This window comes from Marmota marmota, unplaced genomic scaffold (assembly GCF_001458135.2).
Source record: "Marmota marmota marmota unplaced genomic scaffold, marMar, whole genome shotgun sequence".
Lineage (NCBI taxonomy): Eukaryota > Metazoa > Chordata > Mammalia > Rodentia > Sciuridae > Marmota > Marmota marmota.
In genome coordinates this window covers 20,355,224-20,374,513 of record NW_026000164.1, presented here as the reverse complement: position 1 = coordinate 20,374,513, position 19,290 = coordinate 20,355,224, and the positions used below count along the sequence as shown (strand labels likewise).

At 36.4% G+C, this 19,290-nt stretch overlaps 1 protein-coding gene across 4 annotated transcripts in view; it reads left to right on the top strand.

Annotated features, from left to right (window-relative positions):
- Positions 1–19,290, top strand: part of Nrf1 (nuclear respiratory factor 1) — an 88,519-nt gene that overhangs the window by 11,102 nt on the left and 58,127 nt on the right. For 3 of the 4 annotated variants that reach the window (XM_048786934.1, XM_048786933.1, XM_048786935.1), the window contains exons 3-6: positions 584–698; positions 1,107–1,238; positions 3,703–3,829; positions 14,880–15,020. In XM_048786934.1, the coding sequence (XP_048642891.1) occupies positions 584–698; positions 1,107–1,238; positions 3,703–3,829; positions 14,880–15,020 (515 nt within the window). The remainder of the gene's footprint in view (positions 1–583; positions 699–1,106; positions 1,239–3,702; positions 3,830–14,879; positions 15,021–19,290) is intronic. The other variant, XM_015493834.2, reaches the window with a different exon arrangement.

Below are 19,290 nucleotides of genomic sequence, written 5' to 3'. Positions count from 1 at the left end.
TCTGCCAGGATGCTTTCATCAACTTGACCTAATGGCCAACATCTCCCCTTTTTGGCAAAATTCCCAGAGATAACAAGAAAAGTTTTCATTTAAGATGGTATTCTTTTACATATTCTTCTTATAGGTGATGTTGTTGCAGTTTCAGGTGTGAGTGTTTTCTCTTGTACCTTAACTTGGCTGAGTGTTATAGTAATGGGAGAGGGCACAGGAATGCAAATGAAAGTAATTTGTCTCGGTTTTGACAAACCTTCATCTTAATGCCACAGTTTGTCCTAGCACCTCTGAGAATATTGCCATTACAGACCAGGCATACTGGCAAAACAGCTTTATACAAACTTCAAGCTGGTGTGTGGTGAGGAGGTATAAGTCATTTGTGCTGTAAAAAGATTCATTGTAAGTTTTACTAGTAAATCGCAGTATGATTCATGTTAAACAATAGTGAAGTATATTGTTAGTATCAGAAACATTCCATTTTCCCTGACAATATATTAGGAAAGAAATGCTAAGTTTTTTGTGTATCTTTAATTGCTTTCTGTCTTATACAGTTGCAGGCTTCAATCTCAGCACATACTTACTATTTCAGGTCCTGTGGGAATGGCTGCTGCTGCTGCTGTGGCAACAGGGAAGAAACGGAAACGGCCTCATGTGTTTGAGTCTAATCCATCTATCCGGAAGAGACAGCAAACACGTTTGCTTCGGTGAGGGATCCCTTATCCCTATTATAACCCTCCCTCAAATGCTTCATGAATAGATGACAGGGTTCCTCAAGGACATCAAGAGTCCTTAATGACAGATTTACTCTAAAGTAGTATTATAAAATTAAAGAAATGAAAATCTAGAAATATGATTTAAAAGATGTGTTATATTCCATTAATTCATTCAGAGAAAATTTGTATGCTTTCTATGTGCCAGGCATTATTCTAGGCATTGAGAATATATCAGGGAACAAAAAATTCACTTAAAGAGCTTATATTCTGATAGAGGGGGAAAGAAGATAAACAAATCATGTCAGATTGATTATAAATGTAGTGGAAAAAAATAAAGTGGAGTAAGGAAAATTACTGTAAGAAAGGAGGTGGGGAGAAATAGTAGTTTTTCTCTTATAGGGATGGTCTGAGAAATCTTTTTGATAAGTCAACCTTTGAACAGAGACCTGAAGGAACTGAAAGAGCAACCATGTTGAAGTACAGGGGAAGAGCATTTCGGGCAGAAGGAATATCAAGATCCAAGGCTCTGAGGTGGGGACTCGCAGTCATGTTGAGGGACAGTTGGGGAGAACAAGAGAGGAGAGATGGTAGCATGCTGGAGTAGAGCCCAATCATGAGGTCTTACCTTCTTATATCAGTGTTTTAACTCTTATAGTCTTAAAACCAGTGTTGTAAGTTGGGCACAGTAGCACACATCTGTAATCCCAGAGACTATGGAGGTTGAGGCAGGAGAAGCACAAGTTTGAGGCCAGCCTCAGCAGCTTAGTTAGACACTGTCTCAAAATTTTAAAAAGGGCTGGAGACGTAGCTCAGTGGTAGAGAATCCCTGGGTTCAATGCCCATTACAACAACAAACAAAACAGACAACCCAATATCAGAGCAGAATAGGTAGTAAGAAGTGGTCAGGTTCTGGATGTATTTCAGAAGTCAACTCAGCATGATTCCTTGATGGATTGGATGTGGAGAATGAGAGAGAAAAAGAAGTGAAGAGTAACCTCAAGATTTTTGGTTTGATTACTGGAACCAATAGAGATGGCATTTGCTGGAGGAGGAGCAGGTATGGGAGTGAAGGCAGGGCAGAATCAGTCCTTTTGATTTGTTAAGTTTGTATATCTCTTAACCATTCAATGGTGATACAGAAGAAGCAATTGGATATATGAGTCTGGAATTTAAAAGAGAGTTCTTGACTGAGCATTATATACATATAGATAGTGTTTAAAACACAGAGACTAGGAGTTGTGTGTACCGAGACCTGACCCACTCTACCCTTTTAAGATTGTAGAGATAAAAGGAAGCATCAAAGAAGTCTTAAGAAGCAACCAGCAAGTCAGGAGAAAAAACCAAAGAGTGGTATCCCAAAGGCCAAGTTCAAAAAGTGTTTCAAAAGAATAACCTATGTCAACCCTGTCAAATGTGATTGAATAAGATGCAAATTGACCATTAGATTGATCAGCATAGACCTCATGATTAAATTTGTTGACTGTTTTTCATAGGAATGAGGGTAAAAGGATTGGGGAGAACAGAAAGATAGGAATTGAATACAGTGAATATAAACCATTCCTTCAAGGAATGCTGCCAGATTTCTTGCTGAGTATGTGGTCTTTGCTTACTAGTACCTTGAAAGGGTAGACTAGAACCCAGAAGAATTATGAAACGTAGGACTTTAGAATAATCTTCCTAGGCTTCTATTTCATCCATTGTTGCTATACTGTAGTCTTATCTGCGGGTTTATTTTCTAAGGTTTGTTACCTGTTGTCAACCATGGTCCAAAAGATAGTAAGTGGAAAATTCCAGAATAAATAATCGATGAGTTGGAAATAACTTTTACTTTATAGTGTATTTTTATAATTGTTTTATTTTATGATGACCGTTGTTAATCTCTTAATTGTGCCTAATTTATAAACTTTATCATAGGTAAGTATGTATTAAAAAATATATTTAAAAACTATATATATATGTGATTTGATACTATCTGATGTTTTAGGCATCCAGTGGGGGTTCTGGAACATATCCCCCACAGAGAAGGGAGGAATACTATATTTGTAAAGAGAAGGAGGGGGAACTATTATATTTGTAAAAGTTCTTACTCCATCAAGTTGTAAATTCTGGAAAGCAGTCCTCTGCCTCAGGCTCCTGATGCTGATACTAAATGCATGTGCCAACTCACCCACCTTGAGTATTTTTATTTTATAACTATAGTTAATTTTCTAAAAATAGTATTTTGCCTTTCCATACATATACAACATCAACTACTCTTTCTGTGGTCTTTAATCATTAATAAATAATAATCTGACAGGATTTAAATTACATTTGTTTCTGTGACCCTAGAATTAAGATGCATAAGAGTTATTGTTTATATCACAATGAAAATCTGACACTACAATGTTTTTTAAATAGTATTTTTGGATAAAATTATGTCTGTGAGAAATAAAAAATGACTGTCAATAAAAGAAATTAGAAGCAAGTCATTTAAACCCCTTCATTAAGCATAGACATGATAATAACGTTTGTAAGAGGAGATCTCAGCCATAATCCTTGAAAGTAGCAATAGATGGTGTTGGTTAAGATTAGGAAGACTACTGCTGTGTTCAAAATCATCCAAGGCAGGGGCTGGGGATGTGACTCAAGTGGTAGTGCTCTCGCCTGGCATGCGCAGGGAGCTGGGTTCGATCCTCAGCACCACATAAAAATAAAATAAAGGTGTTGTGTCCACCGAAAACTAAAAAATAAATATTTAAAAAAATTCTCTCTCTCTCTCTCTCTCTTAAAAAAAAAAAAAAATCATCCAAGGCAAAATTTTTGTATCACCGGGCTCATTTTTGTTCTTTAGGAGAATGGTCTAAAGAGGCTATCACACCTCACACTCCTTTTTTCACATTTAGGTAAAACAATGAATATCTGATCAGAATTACTTACCAAGTAAGTTTGATTTTTCTTTGTGTCACTATAATTTCTTTTCTTTAACTGCTTTTGTTCTCTTTTCATTCTGATTCAGGAAACTTCGAGCCACATTGGATGAATATACAACTCGAGTGGGACAGCAAGCTATTGTCCTTTGTATCTCACCCTCCAAACCCAACCCCGTTTTTAAAGTGTTTGGTGCAGCACCTTTGGAGAATGTGGTAAGTCAGAACTAAGCTGTGTGCTCAGATGCCCTTTGCTTTGTGTGGGTGTTGTCTTTTGATCTTCTTTCCAGTACAGTAGTTAGTACTTCTGTATTCTTCTCCTCTAGGGATAGAAGATGGGAACCGGTTTTCAAACCTTTTAATGCAGATTAAAACAAAAAGGATTATTAGTGTTTCTACTTTCTATAACAAGGTATTTTATCTCGTCAGATGCAATAGGAGAAAGATAATGTTTTGTTTATTAAGAAACCAATGCAAGACTTTGTAAGAAAATGAGTGATTTATGTTTATTAAGAAACCAATGCAAGACTTTGTAAGAAAATGAGTGATTTATGTCTGAAACAAATGCTAGATAGTTCTAAGGTGTCAACTTTTTAAGGAAAACCTGGGAGGTTTTTTTTTTTTTTTTTTTTTTTTGACCAGGGATTGAACTTGGGGGCACTGGACCACTGAGCCACATTCCCAGCCCTTTTTTGTATTTTAATTAGCGATAGGGTCTCATTAAGTAGCTTAGCAACTTGCTTTTTGCTGAGGCTGGCTTTGAACTCATGATCCTCCTGCCTCAGCCTCACAAGCTGATGGGATTACAGGAGCATTTTATTGACCAGATAACTGAGTTACATTTTTGCATTTCTTCAAAGAATTAATTTAATACTCTGCTTCAATTGAGAAATACATTTGAAAAATACGTTGCTCAGGCTGGTCTCAAACTTGTGGCCTCAAGCAGTCCTCTGCCTCAGGCTCCTGAGGCTGATACTAAATGCATGTGCCAACTCACCCACCTTGAGTATTTTTATTTTATAACTATAGTTAATTTTCTAAAAATAGTATTTTGCCTTTCCATACATATACAACATCAACTACTCTTTCTGTGGTCTTTAATCATTAATAGAATAATATCTGACAGGATTTAAATTACATTTGTTTCTGTGACCCTAGAATTAAGATGCATATTAGGACTTTTCCTTAGAAGAATATGATAGAAGCCATCTAGTTCAAATGATGCCTGACAAGCATTCCTTACCATCACACTTTTAATAAATAAGAAATTTGGACATGGCTTTTCCTCTTCAGTATTTAAAATCTTAAACAGTGCTACTACTAATAAAAGTGATAATGTGATCTATGAAAAAGACTCATCTGGAAGACCCAGAACAACATTTCTGAAAATTAGTCACTGAAAAATCTAAAAAAAAAGTTTTGGGAAATTGTTGGCCTCCTCCATAGAATACAAAAAGATACTGTCTCTATAAACAAGATGGACCAGACTAAGATTAAAAAGCAGTGTTTGATAAAATATAGGTTAAAAATGCAAATACCAGCAAAATTAGAAGCAATATGCAGGAATTAATAAAATGTGGTTTATCAATGTATCTAGTTTTCCAGACATCTAAAGAAAATTAAAAACAAAAAGCCAAGTCAGTATGCAAAAGATAGAGAACAAGGGAAGAAATTTAAAACAAGAAAGACAAAAACACAAAATATAGAGCAAGGTAATATTAGCAAGGCCAACTAATTCTGTTTTAAGCCATAAATATGAGTGGTTTAAACTGCTTTGTTAAAAACAAAGATTTTCCTTCAGATTAGAACAACAATCCAAATCAAAACTGTAATCAATTTATATGAAATGTTTATAGCCAATCAAAAATATCAAAAGTAGCTGCAAATGATACTACCAATGATTATACCAAGAAAGTATAATCATTAGTTACTAGGGAAATGTCAGAATCACAATGAAATAACACTTTATACCCACTAGGATAAGAGTAAACAATAATGAGTGTTGGTGAGGATATGGAGAAACTGGTGAAAATGTAAAATGGCACAATTGCTCTAGAAGTCAGTTTCACAGTTTCTCAAAATGTTAAAAGCAGACTTATCATGTGCTCTAGAAATTCTCCTCCTAAATTATACCCAAGAGAACTGAAAATATGTTCATAAACAAGCTTGTATACAATGTTCATTATTTATAGTAGCCGAAAAGTGGTAACAACACAAATATTTACCAACTGATGAATAGATAAATAAAATTGGTGTATCTATACAGTGGAATATAGAAGTGGATATGTTGGTGGAAGCCAAGAGGTTGGGTATCTACAGGGAAGGGGTCAGGAACCAGGGAATATAAGCTAGGCAAAAGCTAAATAAGGCAAAGAAATGGAGGCTCCAGCCTGCTGACAACCTTGACTTTATCCCAGAGGAACCAAGAAAATCAATTTGTGGTTTTAAGCCATTAAGTTTGTGGTAGCCATAGGAAACAAATATGTATGGTGTGAATTATATCTTAATAAAGCTGTTTTAAATGTTAAAAGTAAAACCAGGCAAAAATGTGTCAGACAAACATCTATAAATCATGGCTGGGTGTGGTGGCTCATGCCTGTAATCCCAATGGCTAAGAGAGGCTGAGGCAAGAGGATCGCAAATTCAAAGCCAGCCTCAGAAACTTAGCAAGGCCTTAAGCAACTCAGTGAGACTCTGTCTCTAAATGAAATACAAAAAAAGGGCTGAGGATGTGGCTCAGTGGTTGAACACCCCTGGATTCAATCCCTGGAACCAAAAACAAACAAATAAACAGATAAATAAATAAATCATGGATCACGGTACTAATAGCAGACGAAGCCAGATTCTCAAGGCAAAAATGTATTAACTGAGAACCAGAGGTTATTTAGTATTGATAAACAGTATAAAATTATAATGAACTTTTTATTTTTATGCCTCAGGTACCATTAGAGCAAAACAAGTAAATCAAAAAGTTAAAAATGTAATAAATGAAAAAAGGGAGAATTCCAAAAATGGTAGTAAGAGCTTTTATTATCTTTGCCAGAACAAAGACACAAAATATAAATGAGAATATAAAAATTAGAACAATAGAACTGGTAAGGTTGTTATATAAGAATAAACAAACACATGGAAGAAATTAACAAGTTAACAAACAGAAAAAAGTATAAGAGGGAGACAAAAGGAAATTGATGTAGAAATTCAAGAATTGGTTCTGTGAAAGGTCTAATAAGATAGAAAAACTTCTTGTATATTAAGGAAGAAAAAGGGAGAAGAAAAATTTGCAGCCTTAGAGATGAGGTATAGACAGTTAATACAGGCAGCCCCCAACTTCAGATGGTTGGTTTTACCAATTTTTTGGCTTTACTAATGGTGCAAAAACATATACAACCATTCTCTGTCTTTTAAACACTATTCAGCTTATGATGGGCTTATTAGAATGTAACTTCATTGTTAAGTCAAGGAACTTAAATCAGTAAACTTAATAAATACTGATAAGAAAAAAAGGAAGTTATAAGAAATATACAGTAAGGACATTCTATATATATATATTAATCCTGTTCTTTAAAAAAAAATTTTGTAGTTATAAATGGACAGAATGCCTTTATTTTATTTGTTTATTTTTATGTGGTACTAAGGATCAAACCTAGTGCCTCACACAAGCTAGGCAAGTGCTCTGCCACTGAGCTACAGCCCCAGTCCTTAATCCTGTTCTTATAAATTAAAAACTCCAGCTAAGCAGCAAAATGTGATAAGAAAAAATAGCCAAAACATATCCAAACCTCAGCAGAATAATAAAAATATTAACTGAAACTTCAATAGAGCAATAAACATATAAAATTGGAAAAGTAACTAAAGAACTATATTCCTCAAAGAACCACTAGGCCCTAATTATTTTGGTTGACTTTTTGTTAAACCTTTTTTTTGTTGTTGTTTTGTTTTGGTAGCAGGAATTGAACCCAGAGGTACTTGACCACTGAGCCACATCCCCAGCCCTTTTTATTTGGAGACAGGGTCTTGCTAAATTGCTTAGGGCCTCACTAAGTTGCTGAGGCTGGCCTCAAACATGCAATTCTTCTGTCTCAGCCTCTTTTTTTTTTTTCTTTTTAAATTCTTTTTTTTTTTTTTTAGTTGTCAATAAATCTTTTGTTTTATTTATTTATATGTGGTGCTGAGTATCAAACCCAGGGCCTCACACATGCCAGGCAAGTATTTTACCACTGAGCCACAATTTCAGCCCTGCCTCAGCCTCATGAGTCACTGGGATTACAGGTGTGCTGCATCACCTCAGAAGATTTCTGTTAAACTATTAAGTTATGAGTAATTCTCTGCTATGTTCAGTGGTCCTGGTATTCCCAATGGTGTTAAAAAACTAGAGCCCATTATTTACTGTAATCAATTATGCAGCATATTTTATCACATAATTTCACATTAATAATAGTTAAAAGAAATTATTTAGATTTTAGGTCTTATAATATTAATAGCTAGCAATTATAGAGTGCTTACTGTGTTCAAAGTATAATTATAAACACTTTGTGTTATTCATTTAATAATTTGAAAACTGGGTTGTTTGCATTTTGTTCCTCTGCCTAAACTCATCATAAATTTTTCTTTTGCTCTTCTAGCTGGAGGCTAATCAAAGTTATAGAAAAATTAAAATGCAATAGACCTGTTTATTTTTGGAATATAGACTTCAGATTCAAAACTGCTTTTTTTTTTTTAAATACTTTTTTTTTTTTTAGGTGTAGATGGACACAACACAATACCTTTATTTTTATGTGGTGCTGAGGATCGAACCCAGGCCCTGCCCATGCTAGGCGAGCGCTCTACCGCTGAGCCACAATCCCAGCCCCTCGAGACTGCTTTAAGTATTTGTTAAGAAGAGATTGAAAGATGTACTAAGCCTTATAATAATATTGGATTTTTTAAAAAAAAATTTTTTTGTAGTTGTAGATGGATACATTACCTTTATTTTATTGATCTTTATGTGGTGCTGAGGATCAAACCCAGGGCCTCACATGTGCTAGGCAAGTGCTGTATCACTGAGCTGCAACCCCAGCCCAATAGTATTGGATTTTTAAAATTTCTTTTCTAGAGTGTTATTTGTTTCTACATATTGTACTTTGCCCATATTACCTCCTTGCCCACAGTTGGAGTGTGTATTAAGCCACTGGGAACAAAATTAAATGGCTTACAACAACTGAAAAAAAAAATTTTTTTTTTTTTTTAATAATAACAGTGGGGCTGGGGTTGAGGCTCAGTGCTTGCCTAGCATATGCGAGGACAGAGTTCCATCCTCAGTACCACATAAAAATAAATAAATAAAATAAAGGTTAAAAAAATAAGAATTCTTTAAAAAAAATAACAATTGTAATTTATTGTTTATAACACATACCTGTTTTATTCTGAGCACTTTTTAAGTGTATGATTTTTGTTTTATCATTAAAATAACTATATGATATATATATCTGACATTATCTGTGCTTTATAGTGGAAATTTAGGGTTTGATACCTAAATATTTTAGCCAAGCTAATGATCAGTGTAGTGGCACACACCTATAATCCCAGTGGCTCAGGAGGCTGAGGCAGAAGAATTGCAAGTTCAAAGCCAGTCTCAGCAACTTAGCGAGGCCCTAAACAACTTAGCAAGCCACTGTCTCAAAATAAAATATAAAAAGAGCTGGAGATGTGGCTTAGTGGTCAAGTGCCCATGGGTTCAATCCCCTTCATTGTATTGTATTTATATATGATAATACTATTTTTCCAAGATGCGTGCTCAAGTGTTTAAGTATCACAATGTCTGTAAAATCCACCTTAAATGGCCACACAAAATATTGTGTTCCAGAAATAATTGTGTGTATGCATGTAGATGGTAGGTGAAATAATTGTGGGCAATTATTGAGTCTTGGTAGCAGATACAGAGCCACTTATTTTTACCATTCTTTCTACCTTTGTGCTTACAAATTTTCATTTAGAAATTATTTTGAAAAAATAACACCATCTACTCGGGAGACTGAGGCAGGGGGATCACAAGTTCCAGGCCAAGTTGGGCAGTTTGGCGAGATCTCTCTCATAAAATTTAAAAAGGGACTGGGGACATAGCTTAGTGGTAGTCTCTCTGGGCTCAATCCCCAGTAAGGGTGTGTGGGGATGTGGGTGGAGGGCAAAGATAAAAGGAAAAAGGGCCTGAACCAAAAGGGAAAATACAAATGACCAGACATAAAATTTCAAAGAAATGTGAATTAAAACAAAAAGTCATCTTGCTTGATTCATGTTACCAAACATAGAAAAGATATTTAACCTACAGTACTGTAATGTCAAACATTTTACATTGTTATAATTTTTTAGAGGGCAGGTTGGCAAGATAAAGTACCCCAAATGCCACTTTTAGCTGAGTTTTCTGTTTTTATAATTGTTTTAATTTGTTCTTTTTAGTTATACATGACAGTAGAATGTATCTTGACATGTTACTCACATATGAAGTATAACTTCCATAATTGTGGTTGTACATGATGTGGAGTTAAACACTGGTCATATATTCATATAAGAACATAAGCAAGTTATGTCTGAGTCATTTTATTCTTTTCTATTTCCATCCCCCCTCCCTTCCCCTCATTCCCCTTCGTCTAATCCAATGAACTTCTGTTTTTCCCTACCCGCCCAGCCATTGTGTGTTAGCATCCACATATCAGAGAGAACACTCAGCCTTTAGTTTTTGGGGAGTGGCTTGTTTCACTTGTAGTATGATAGTCTCCAGTTCTGTACATTTACTGGCAAATGCCATACTTTCATTCTTTTTCTTTTTTAATTTTTTAAAATTTTAATTTGTTATATATGACAACAGAATGCATTGCAATTCATATTATACGTATAGAGCACGATTTTTTATATCTCTGGTTGTATACAAAGTAGAGTCGCATCCTTCGTGTCTTCATGCATGTACTTAGAGTAATTATGACCATTGCATTCCACTGTCTTTTCTACTCCTATGCCCCCTCCCTTCCCCTCCCTACTCTTTTCCTCTTTCTAGAGTTCATTTAATCTTCCCATCCCCATCCCAGCATATTATGGATCAGCATCCTTAAATCAGAGAAATCATTCAGCACTTTATGGCTAAGTAATATTCCATTGTGTATATATACCACGTTTTCTCTATCCATTCGTCTGTTGAAGCGCACCTAGGTTGGTTCTATAGCTTAGCTATTGTGAATTGAGCTGCTATAAACATTGATGTGGCCACATCATTATAGTATGTTGATTTTAAGTCCTTTGGTATATGTCAAGGAGTAGGAAAACTGGGTCAAATGGTGGTTCCATTCCAAGTTTTCTGAGGAATCTCCATATTGCTTTCCAGAGTGGATGCACCAGTTTGCAATTCCCACCAGCAATGTATGATTATACCTTTTCCCTATATACACACCAACATTTATTGTTCTCGATAATTCTGATTAAATTAAGATGGAATCTCAGTGTAGTTTTAATTTGCATTTCTCTAATTGCTAGAGATGTTGATGTTGTTGTTATATAACCTTTAAAAATGTTTTCATTTACATAAAATGTAGAAGCATTTAACTGTTTAACGCTGTTAGGTACAAAGTATGAGATAAAGAGTCCATCTAAATCCTTTGAAGTTTCCAGGTTCAAAACTAGGAACCCTCAGGTCTAGGGAGAAACTAGAGGGAAGGACTGAAGCAGGAGAGGAAACGAATCTGTCACTGGGGCTAGAAGGAGAACAGGATGAAGCTGGCATAAATTCATGGACACAACCCAGTCCTGGCTCAAGACCAGGTATGCTCAGAATCACTAGTTTGAGGGCATCTTTGTAGTAGGGCAGCTCTTAGTTTTACACCCCCAATGACAATGTATTTTTAATGTCATAGGAGTTTGTAGATAAACTTTTTATTAAATATATATGACTTCTTCAAGACTCCTTGTATCCAGAAAAGCTTCAGAAATACAAAAGAATTTTGATGTCTTTTCTGGGTCTGTTTCAATAAGCACATGCTGTGCCCAGAACTATGTGTCTAACTACAAGAAACATGTTGCTAGAGATGTTGATGTTGTTGTTATATAACCTTTAAAAATGTTAAAAAGTAATAACATTTTATGTTAAAAATATGCAAAAGACCTAGTCTCTGGGCTTAATAAAATCATGCACTCTTGTATATAGGATATTCTGGAAACAACATTATAAGCAATACATGATTATTTAGACTATGGAAATTTAAAGGAGGAAGAGTTATGGCGGTAACACTGCCATAATTGGAATGCTTTTCAGAGAACATGGGAATGGAGTTAGGCCTTGAAGATGGGTAATATTTGAATAAGAAGCATAATTAGGGGCTGGGGATGTGGCTCAAGTGGTAGCGCGCTCGCCTGGCATGCGTGCGGCCCGTGTTCGATCCTCAGCACCACATACAAACAAAGATGTTGTGTCCGCCAAGAACTAAAAAATAAATATTAAAAAAAAATAAAATTCAAAAAAAAAAAAAAGAAGCATAATTAAAGACCTAAAGGTAAGAACTTGCTAGATGTAAAAAGGTTAATGAGGAGACTGGCCAGCTAAAGTGGGAAAAGGAAAGCGGGTTGTATACAACAGGCCCCAGTTGTCTATGGGGTGGGGGGTACACCCTGAGATCCCCAGTGGATGCCTGAACCACAGGTAGTATTGAACACTATGTATACTATGTCTTTTCCTATATATATACACCTATGATAAAGTTTAATTTATAAATTAGGCACAGTAAGGGTTGGGGTTGTGGCTCAATGGTAGAGCGCTTGCCTTGCACACGTGAGACATTGGGTTTAATCCTCAGCACCACATATAAATAAATAAAGATATTGTGTCCATCTACAATTTTTTAAAAAATTAATAAATAAATAATTAGGCATAATAAGAGTTTAACACCAATGATAAAAATCATAATTTTAACAGTATATTGACATAAAAGTTATGTGAATATGATCTTTCTTTCTTGAAAGAATCAAGAGAAATAGTAATATTTTAGAGCACATTTGACTATAGGAACCGAAACCATAGATAAAGGGGACTATTGTACTGGGAACTCAGGAATGCTATTCACATAGTCTGTGCAGGTGAATTTGGTGGCAAAGTAAGTACTGGAAAAGCGGAAAATGACTGAAAAAGTTGAAGTACTGGAATGAGAAGCTTAAACTTCATCCTATAAGAAGCAGGGACTTGTGGGAGTTTTTTTGAGAAAAAAAGATAATTGATAGTAAAATAACTGAATATTCAGGTATTGGAGCTAGATAAATAGTTTGATTTCCAACAATACTCCTTTATTAACTGCATGATATGGAGAAAATTAGTTTATTAAGCCTCAATTTTATTATCTGTAAAGTGGACATAACACTATTTTCTTTCCAGAATTATTGTGAGGATTGAGACAACATATGTAGTGCTTAGTAAGTGTTCAGTAGATGGTATTTTATGATGATATGTGTTTAGGAAATTTTAAATATCATTAGTATATAAGATGAATTGGAGAAAGAAAGATTGGTACCTGATTTTGATTTTAAGTATTTTTTTAATTGTAATTGTAAAACCAGTTAGTTATTACATTATTCAGTGTCTTGAGTTACCTGTCCTCTGATATTGGGATACATTTTAATATTGCTGTGGCCCAGGCAATATGGAGGCACAGTTGTCACTCCTGCACATACATGACTGTTATATCTGGTCACATACTGCAACGCCTTACCTTTTTAGTCAGCAAATCATTTAGTACCATCTGAGAAAGGAATGTGAGTCTTGGTTGTGATATGATAACCTTCCCAATGACAATTTCTGCAACGATCAAGAAGTACCTGACTCTTACTTGTGGTGACTTGGGAAAACAAAATCTGAGATAATCTTAGAGAACTTTTAAAGAAATACAGTAATGTCCATGCTATTGATGGCACAGAAAACAATATTGCACGAAAAAACACAGACAACAATGACTAAAGTAAGAAAACTTACTAAAGTAAATTTTTCTTTCATCCTCTTAGTTATAGACCTATTTGAAGGATCCTTTAACTCCAGAAGGATTGAGACAACATATGTAGTGCTTATGTTATGGACCACACAGCCAATAATATTTACTTTTCCAGATACTTGGGATAGAGTATGGAAATCTTTCTTTTTTAATCCTCATAATGAGGTATCAATAGGGAAGTATATCCTGACTCAGAGTCCTGTTTACTTAGCAAAAAACCAAGGACTGAAACGTTATCAGAACTTCTGGGAAAATCTCATTTTCTCTTTATTTTATATCCTAAGATAATATCTTGAGGCTTGAAAGCAAGTTCATTTTTTCTCCCATCTTGTCACATTTCCACAATTCCTTTGCTTCTTTGTTATCCCCAGAGTTGTCCCCCAGCCAGTCCCCTGGGTATTCTTCTAAGTCAATGAACCAATCACTGGTGGTTGTAAGATCCAGTGTCTGTCTCCCCTTCTGTTGGTGTACATGTATGTACATTGTGCTGTTGCAAGATTCTCTGTCCTTTGAGAGATGTTTCATTGGCAATGGTGAGGAATGGAGTCAAAGACCAATGCTAATTCAGACTGGGGCTAGAGCTAGATGGTTTTGAAGTTCACCTTGCTCACCAGTATAAAACAGAGTAACAAAAGGGAGGAGGGTTGACCACTGGGGCTCTCTCTAGTCCTAAGGTTTATTGGTAATGGCATTTTTGACACTCTGCTATAATATATGCCTCTGTTTTTTTTGTTTGTTTCCTGATTCTCTTCAGTCCAACCTCTTGTGCCCTTGAGTCTCCTGTGTGGTAATCTGGTTTTGCAGGAAAATAGCAGCAGTTTCTTAGCAGGTTACTTAGAGTTTTAGAAACATAAGTCTTCAAAGATCTTGAAAGTGATTTTTCAATTAACTCTACAGGTAGGTGTTTATCAACTGGCCTGAGAAATGCAGAATAATGAATACCATTCCTGTTAGATCTGGAACAGGTGATGGGCCTGTGTTGACTGCAAAAACATAATTTTTTTTCTGAGAAGCAGTCTTTTTGTAAAACTTTTCCCACTGGTTCCTTTCCACTGTTGTTACCTGTAATTTCATCATCTTTTCATTTAATTCTGTTTAGTATGATGTCTTTGGGGCCAGCGAGTATTTTTACCTGCTAGTTGTAGGCGTGTTTGTTTCTAGGGCTCTGAAGTAGCTTGGGGAAGTCTGCTTCACCCACTTGCTTGTTGCTTGGCACAAGTCCTCTGTGGTTGTTGGGCATCTTGTTTACTTCTGCTGTTAATTCCCTACAGGTGCGAAAGTACAAGAGCATGATCCTGGAAGACTTGGAGTCTGCTCTGGCAGAACACGCCCCTGCACCACAGGAGGTTAACTCAGAACTGCCGCCTCTCACCATCGATGGGATCCCAGTCTCTGTGGACAAAATGACCCAGGTAAGGGGTGGGAAGTGAAGAGGAGATGCAAAGGCAAGAGGCACTCATGTGGGCGGGCCTCTGATCACTTTTCCTTGGTGATTCAGAGACTGGAGTGTGATGGTGAGGCAGTATCAGCCTTGGAGAAGACATGGTAGTGCCAGAAGTATGCTCCCAAGCAAGGGCATCATTTGCTCTCCTCCTTTTGTTGGCAGTTCTCTCCTTTCACTGGGACCTTTAGGTTGATAAAGAAACTTAGCTTGGGGCTGGGGATATAGCCCAGTTGGTAGAGTGCTTGCCTCACATGCACAAGGCCCTGGGTTCAATCCCCAGCACCACACACACACAAAAAAAAAACTTAGCTTGGAGTTGGTTTGAACAGGTGAATGTGAGATTGTTCAGAGTGTGATCACAATCAGTTGGGACAAGTTTAGTCTCAAGCTGAGCTTCTTTCCGTGAAAATTCTGAATACCACCACATTATTGCCAAGTAAAGCTCCCTCCCCAGAGAATAAGAACACAAAGCTTCCAGGCAGAGTGTCATACACTTGTAATCCCAGCTACTCAGGAGGCTGAGGCAGGAGAATTGTAAAGTTTAAGGCCAGCCTGGGCAACTTAGGGAGATTCTGTCTCAAAATGGAAAGGGCTAGAGATGTAGTTCAGTTTAGTGGTAGAACACTTGAGGCCTTTGTTTCAAACCCTAAGGATTGCGGTTCAATCCTCAATACCATATTAAAATAAACAATATTGCCAAAAACAAACAAAAAAACCCCACAAAACTCGGAAGGACACCTACCGGACTCACTCATTCTTTCCCTCTTCCTCTGAGACATCAGTATACCTCATTAACTTTGTCGAAGGCTATCCCTTTTGTGGTTTTCTAGTTTTAAAAGTGATAGGTTAAGATCAACATTTTTTATAACATTTTCCAGTCTATTTATTAATGTATTTCTGTCTTGCTAAATCTAGTCTTCAGTTTTCTTTCTTTGACTGAGTCTCCAGCAGTATTTAACTGAGTTGATTTCACCTTCCTTCTTAAGTAGCTGCTTCTCTCAGTCTCTGTGACTCCTCACTCTCCTGAATATCCTCCTGCCTTACTGGCTGCTACCTACCAGCTCTTTTGCTGGCTCTTCTCCTCTTCTCTCCTGATCACTGTTTTTGTGTCCCAGAGCTAAGGCCTGTGTATACTCTAGTTTATGATCACTGAAATGTCTAGCACCTAACATGCTCAGAACAGGACCTTTGGTTGCCCTCACTCCACTCCAAACCTGTTCCTTCCCTATGTTACCTCTATCAGTTAATAACACCACCATCCATCTGGTTGTTAAAGTCCCAGGGTAAGAATAATCCTTTGAGCTGAGGTGGTTAAACACATGTGAGGCAACAGGTTCAATCCTCAGCACCATATTAAAATAAACAAATAAAGATATTGTGTGTCCATTTATTAAAAATAAAAAAAGAATAATCCTTATTTTCCTGTTCTACTTTCTACCCCTACCCCATTAATTTATTGGTAAATGTCAATTCACTTTTCTCTTTTTTTCTTTCTTTCTTTTTTTTTTTTTTTTTCGTATTACAGATTGTAACCCAGAGGTTCTTTATCACTGAGCTACTATCCCCAGTTTATTTTAAATTTTTATTTTAAGGCAAGATCTCACTAAGTTGGTTAGGGCCTTGCTAAATTGCTGAAGCTGGCCTCAAATTTGTGATCCTCTTGCCTTAGCCTCCCAAGCTGCTGGAATTTCAGGCATGTATCACCATGCCCAGCTCAGTTCATTTCTGAATCACATCCCAAATCTGATTGTTTTTCTCAGTTCCCATGGGCACCCAGGCCAAGCCGTTAGCATCCCTCATGTCAGCTTTTTCAGTTGTCACTGATCCTCCCTACTGCTACCTTTGTTCTGCAATTCATTCTTATGTAGCCAACATAGAGATTTTATTTTTAAACTTACTTGTTTCAGTCCTTTAGTGGCTTTCCACTGTTCCTAGAATCAAATTCAAAGGTTTGAAGGCCCTTTTTAATCTTACCTTTTCCAAATTGTCCTTATCCCCTCAGTCAAGCCTGCAGCCACAGTGGCTGTCTTCCTCATATACCCCAAAGCCATACTTTTGCTTTTGCTCCTCCCTTTGCCTGAAGCATTGTCCTCCTAGATCACTGCAGGATTGACTTTTCCTTATGCAAATCCCTGAGACAACATTCCTTGATTATCCCATATAATCAAAGTTTCTCCTCCCTCCCACCCTCCAAGTTACTGGCAAATACATTCCTGGTAGTGTTGTCTTGGTAGCACTTGCACTGCCCAAAATATCTTATTCATGAATTTTCACACTAGTTTGTGGTCTGTCTCTCCAGCTAAAATTTGAGAGTGAGGACTTAAAGTTCTTGTTCTTTATTGCTCTTTATTACAGCTGCCCAGCACCTTAAATAACACACCATCTAAACACTAGTATCTATTTAGTAAATGACCTAAGGATCAGAGCAAAAATGTATTCAGTGCAGTGACAGGTGAGACCCCTGAGTAGAAGTGTACATTCAGTACAGACGCTGATGATGTTGCTCACAAAATGACACTTTGCTTCCTTAGGTTTGAAACAGCAACACTGAAGTAATACCACATTTTATAAAAATGAAGCTAAATTGTATTTTTGATTGTTGGGTTTATAGACCTTTCTATGGACACTTGAAGGATCTCTAAATAATGGTTTGGTTTTGTTTTTTTAAACTGTCCTTTCGTTGGTTGTTATTACTCTATCCTAGGGCCACTCTGATAGGTTAAAGTAAAGAACACCAAAGGCAAATTTTTTTGCCTGATGTGAAGAATCAACTCTGTACCTCAGATGTAAATTTAGCTAACTTTAAAGCTGACTGAGCCTCTGCTTTAGAATACTGTTAGGTAGACTGTTTCCTCTGAGGGGTGCTTTTTTCTGTCATGGTTATATTTGATGTTTAAAGTTGAAGAAGTCCAAAGTTTTGATTATACTAAATCATCAGATACTGATTTTTATGAAAACTGGTTGATGACCACAGAAGACAGAACATTCAGTTTAGTTATCATTTTGGAGGTAAAACATTGGAGTCTTGGTTGCTTTCCATTTCTGTGAACTGCACTCAGTAGAGTATGGTGCTCTGGTGGATCTAAGGGGCTCTGGTATTTGGTGTCATCAGTCACAACAGAGGGACACTGTTGGAGGTTTCTTGTCATCATACATTCATTTTCCTTTCTCTTCTCACCATATGTGATGACTAAGAAATGAAACAAACAGTGAGGAGGAGTGAGCAGAAAAAATTTAAAAACCAGCCTGAAATTTTCCTCTTCAACCTTTGTTATCATTGTTTGCTTTGTTTTCCTAAAATACTTCTTCTTAACCTAAGCTAAATACCTCTCTATTCTAATTGATCCTAAAGCTTTTTACTATTAATAGAGTGAACCTAGACAGGCAAGGGTATGGGGAAGTAAGTGCTTCGTTACACTGTTGATAGAATTGTAAACAGGTACACTTTCTAGAGGGCAGGTTGGCATTGCATAGCAAAGTTTAAAATGTGCATGTTGTGCCCTCCAATTAAGATGCTTGGTGTCTGTTTTTCCACAGCAATTATTTACAATAGGGAAATCTAGGAGCAATGTGTTTAGTTTAATTACAATAGTGGTGTTCAGTATTTACATGGAAGGAAGAACAATACAGCTCAAAAAAGACTAGAGGTTTACTATTCACCAAATTATTAGATACTGAAAATGATAATTTGCTTTCTGTTACAGTAGAATAATACTTGTAGTACCTTATGTTAACAAACTGGCTATAAAATAGCATTTTTTACATACTGCAATTTTAGAGGGTTAAGACTCTTTTTATTTCTTTTGAATGGCTAGATTTTTTTTTCTTTTTCTTTTTTTGTACCAGGGATTGAACTCAGGGGCACTCAACCACTGAGCCACACCCCCAGCCCTACTTTGTATTTATTTAGAGATAGGGTCTCACTGAGTTCTTAGTACCTCACTTTTGCTGAGGCTGGCTTTGAACTCTTGATCCTCCTGCCTCAGCCTCCCAAGCTGCTGGGATTACAGGTGTGCACCACTGCGCCCAGCTAGATTTTTTTTTTTTTTTAAGCTCAGGGTACCCAGAATTAAACTAATTAATTTCATTTTCTAAAATATGTACATAAAATGTATTCAGGTGGGTGTATGTGTTAAACTTTTGAAGAGATATACACCAAAATATTTATAGTGATTATTTATACTTGGTGGTGTTATGGATGATTTTCCCTTTCTTTAGTGAGCATAAATTACTTTTAT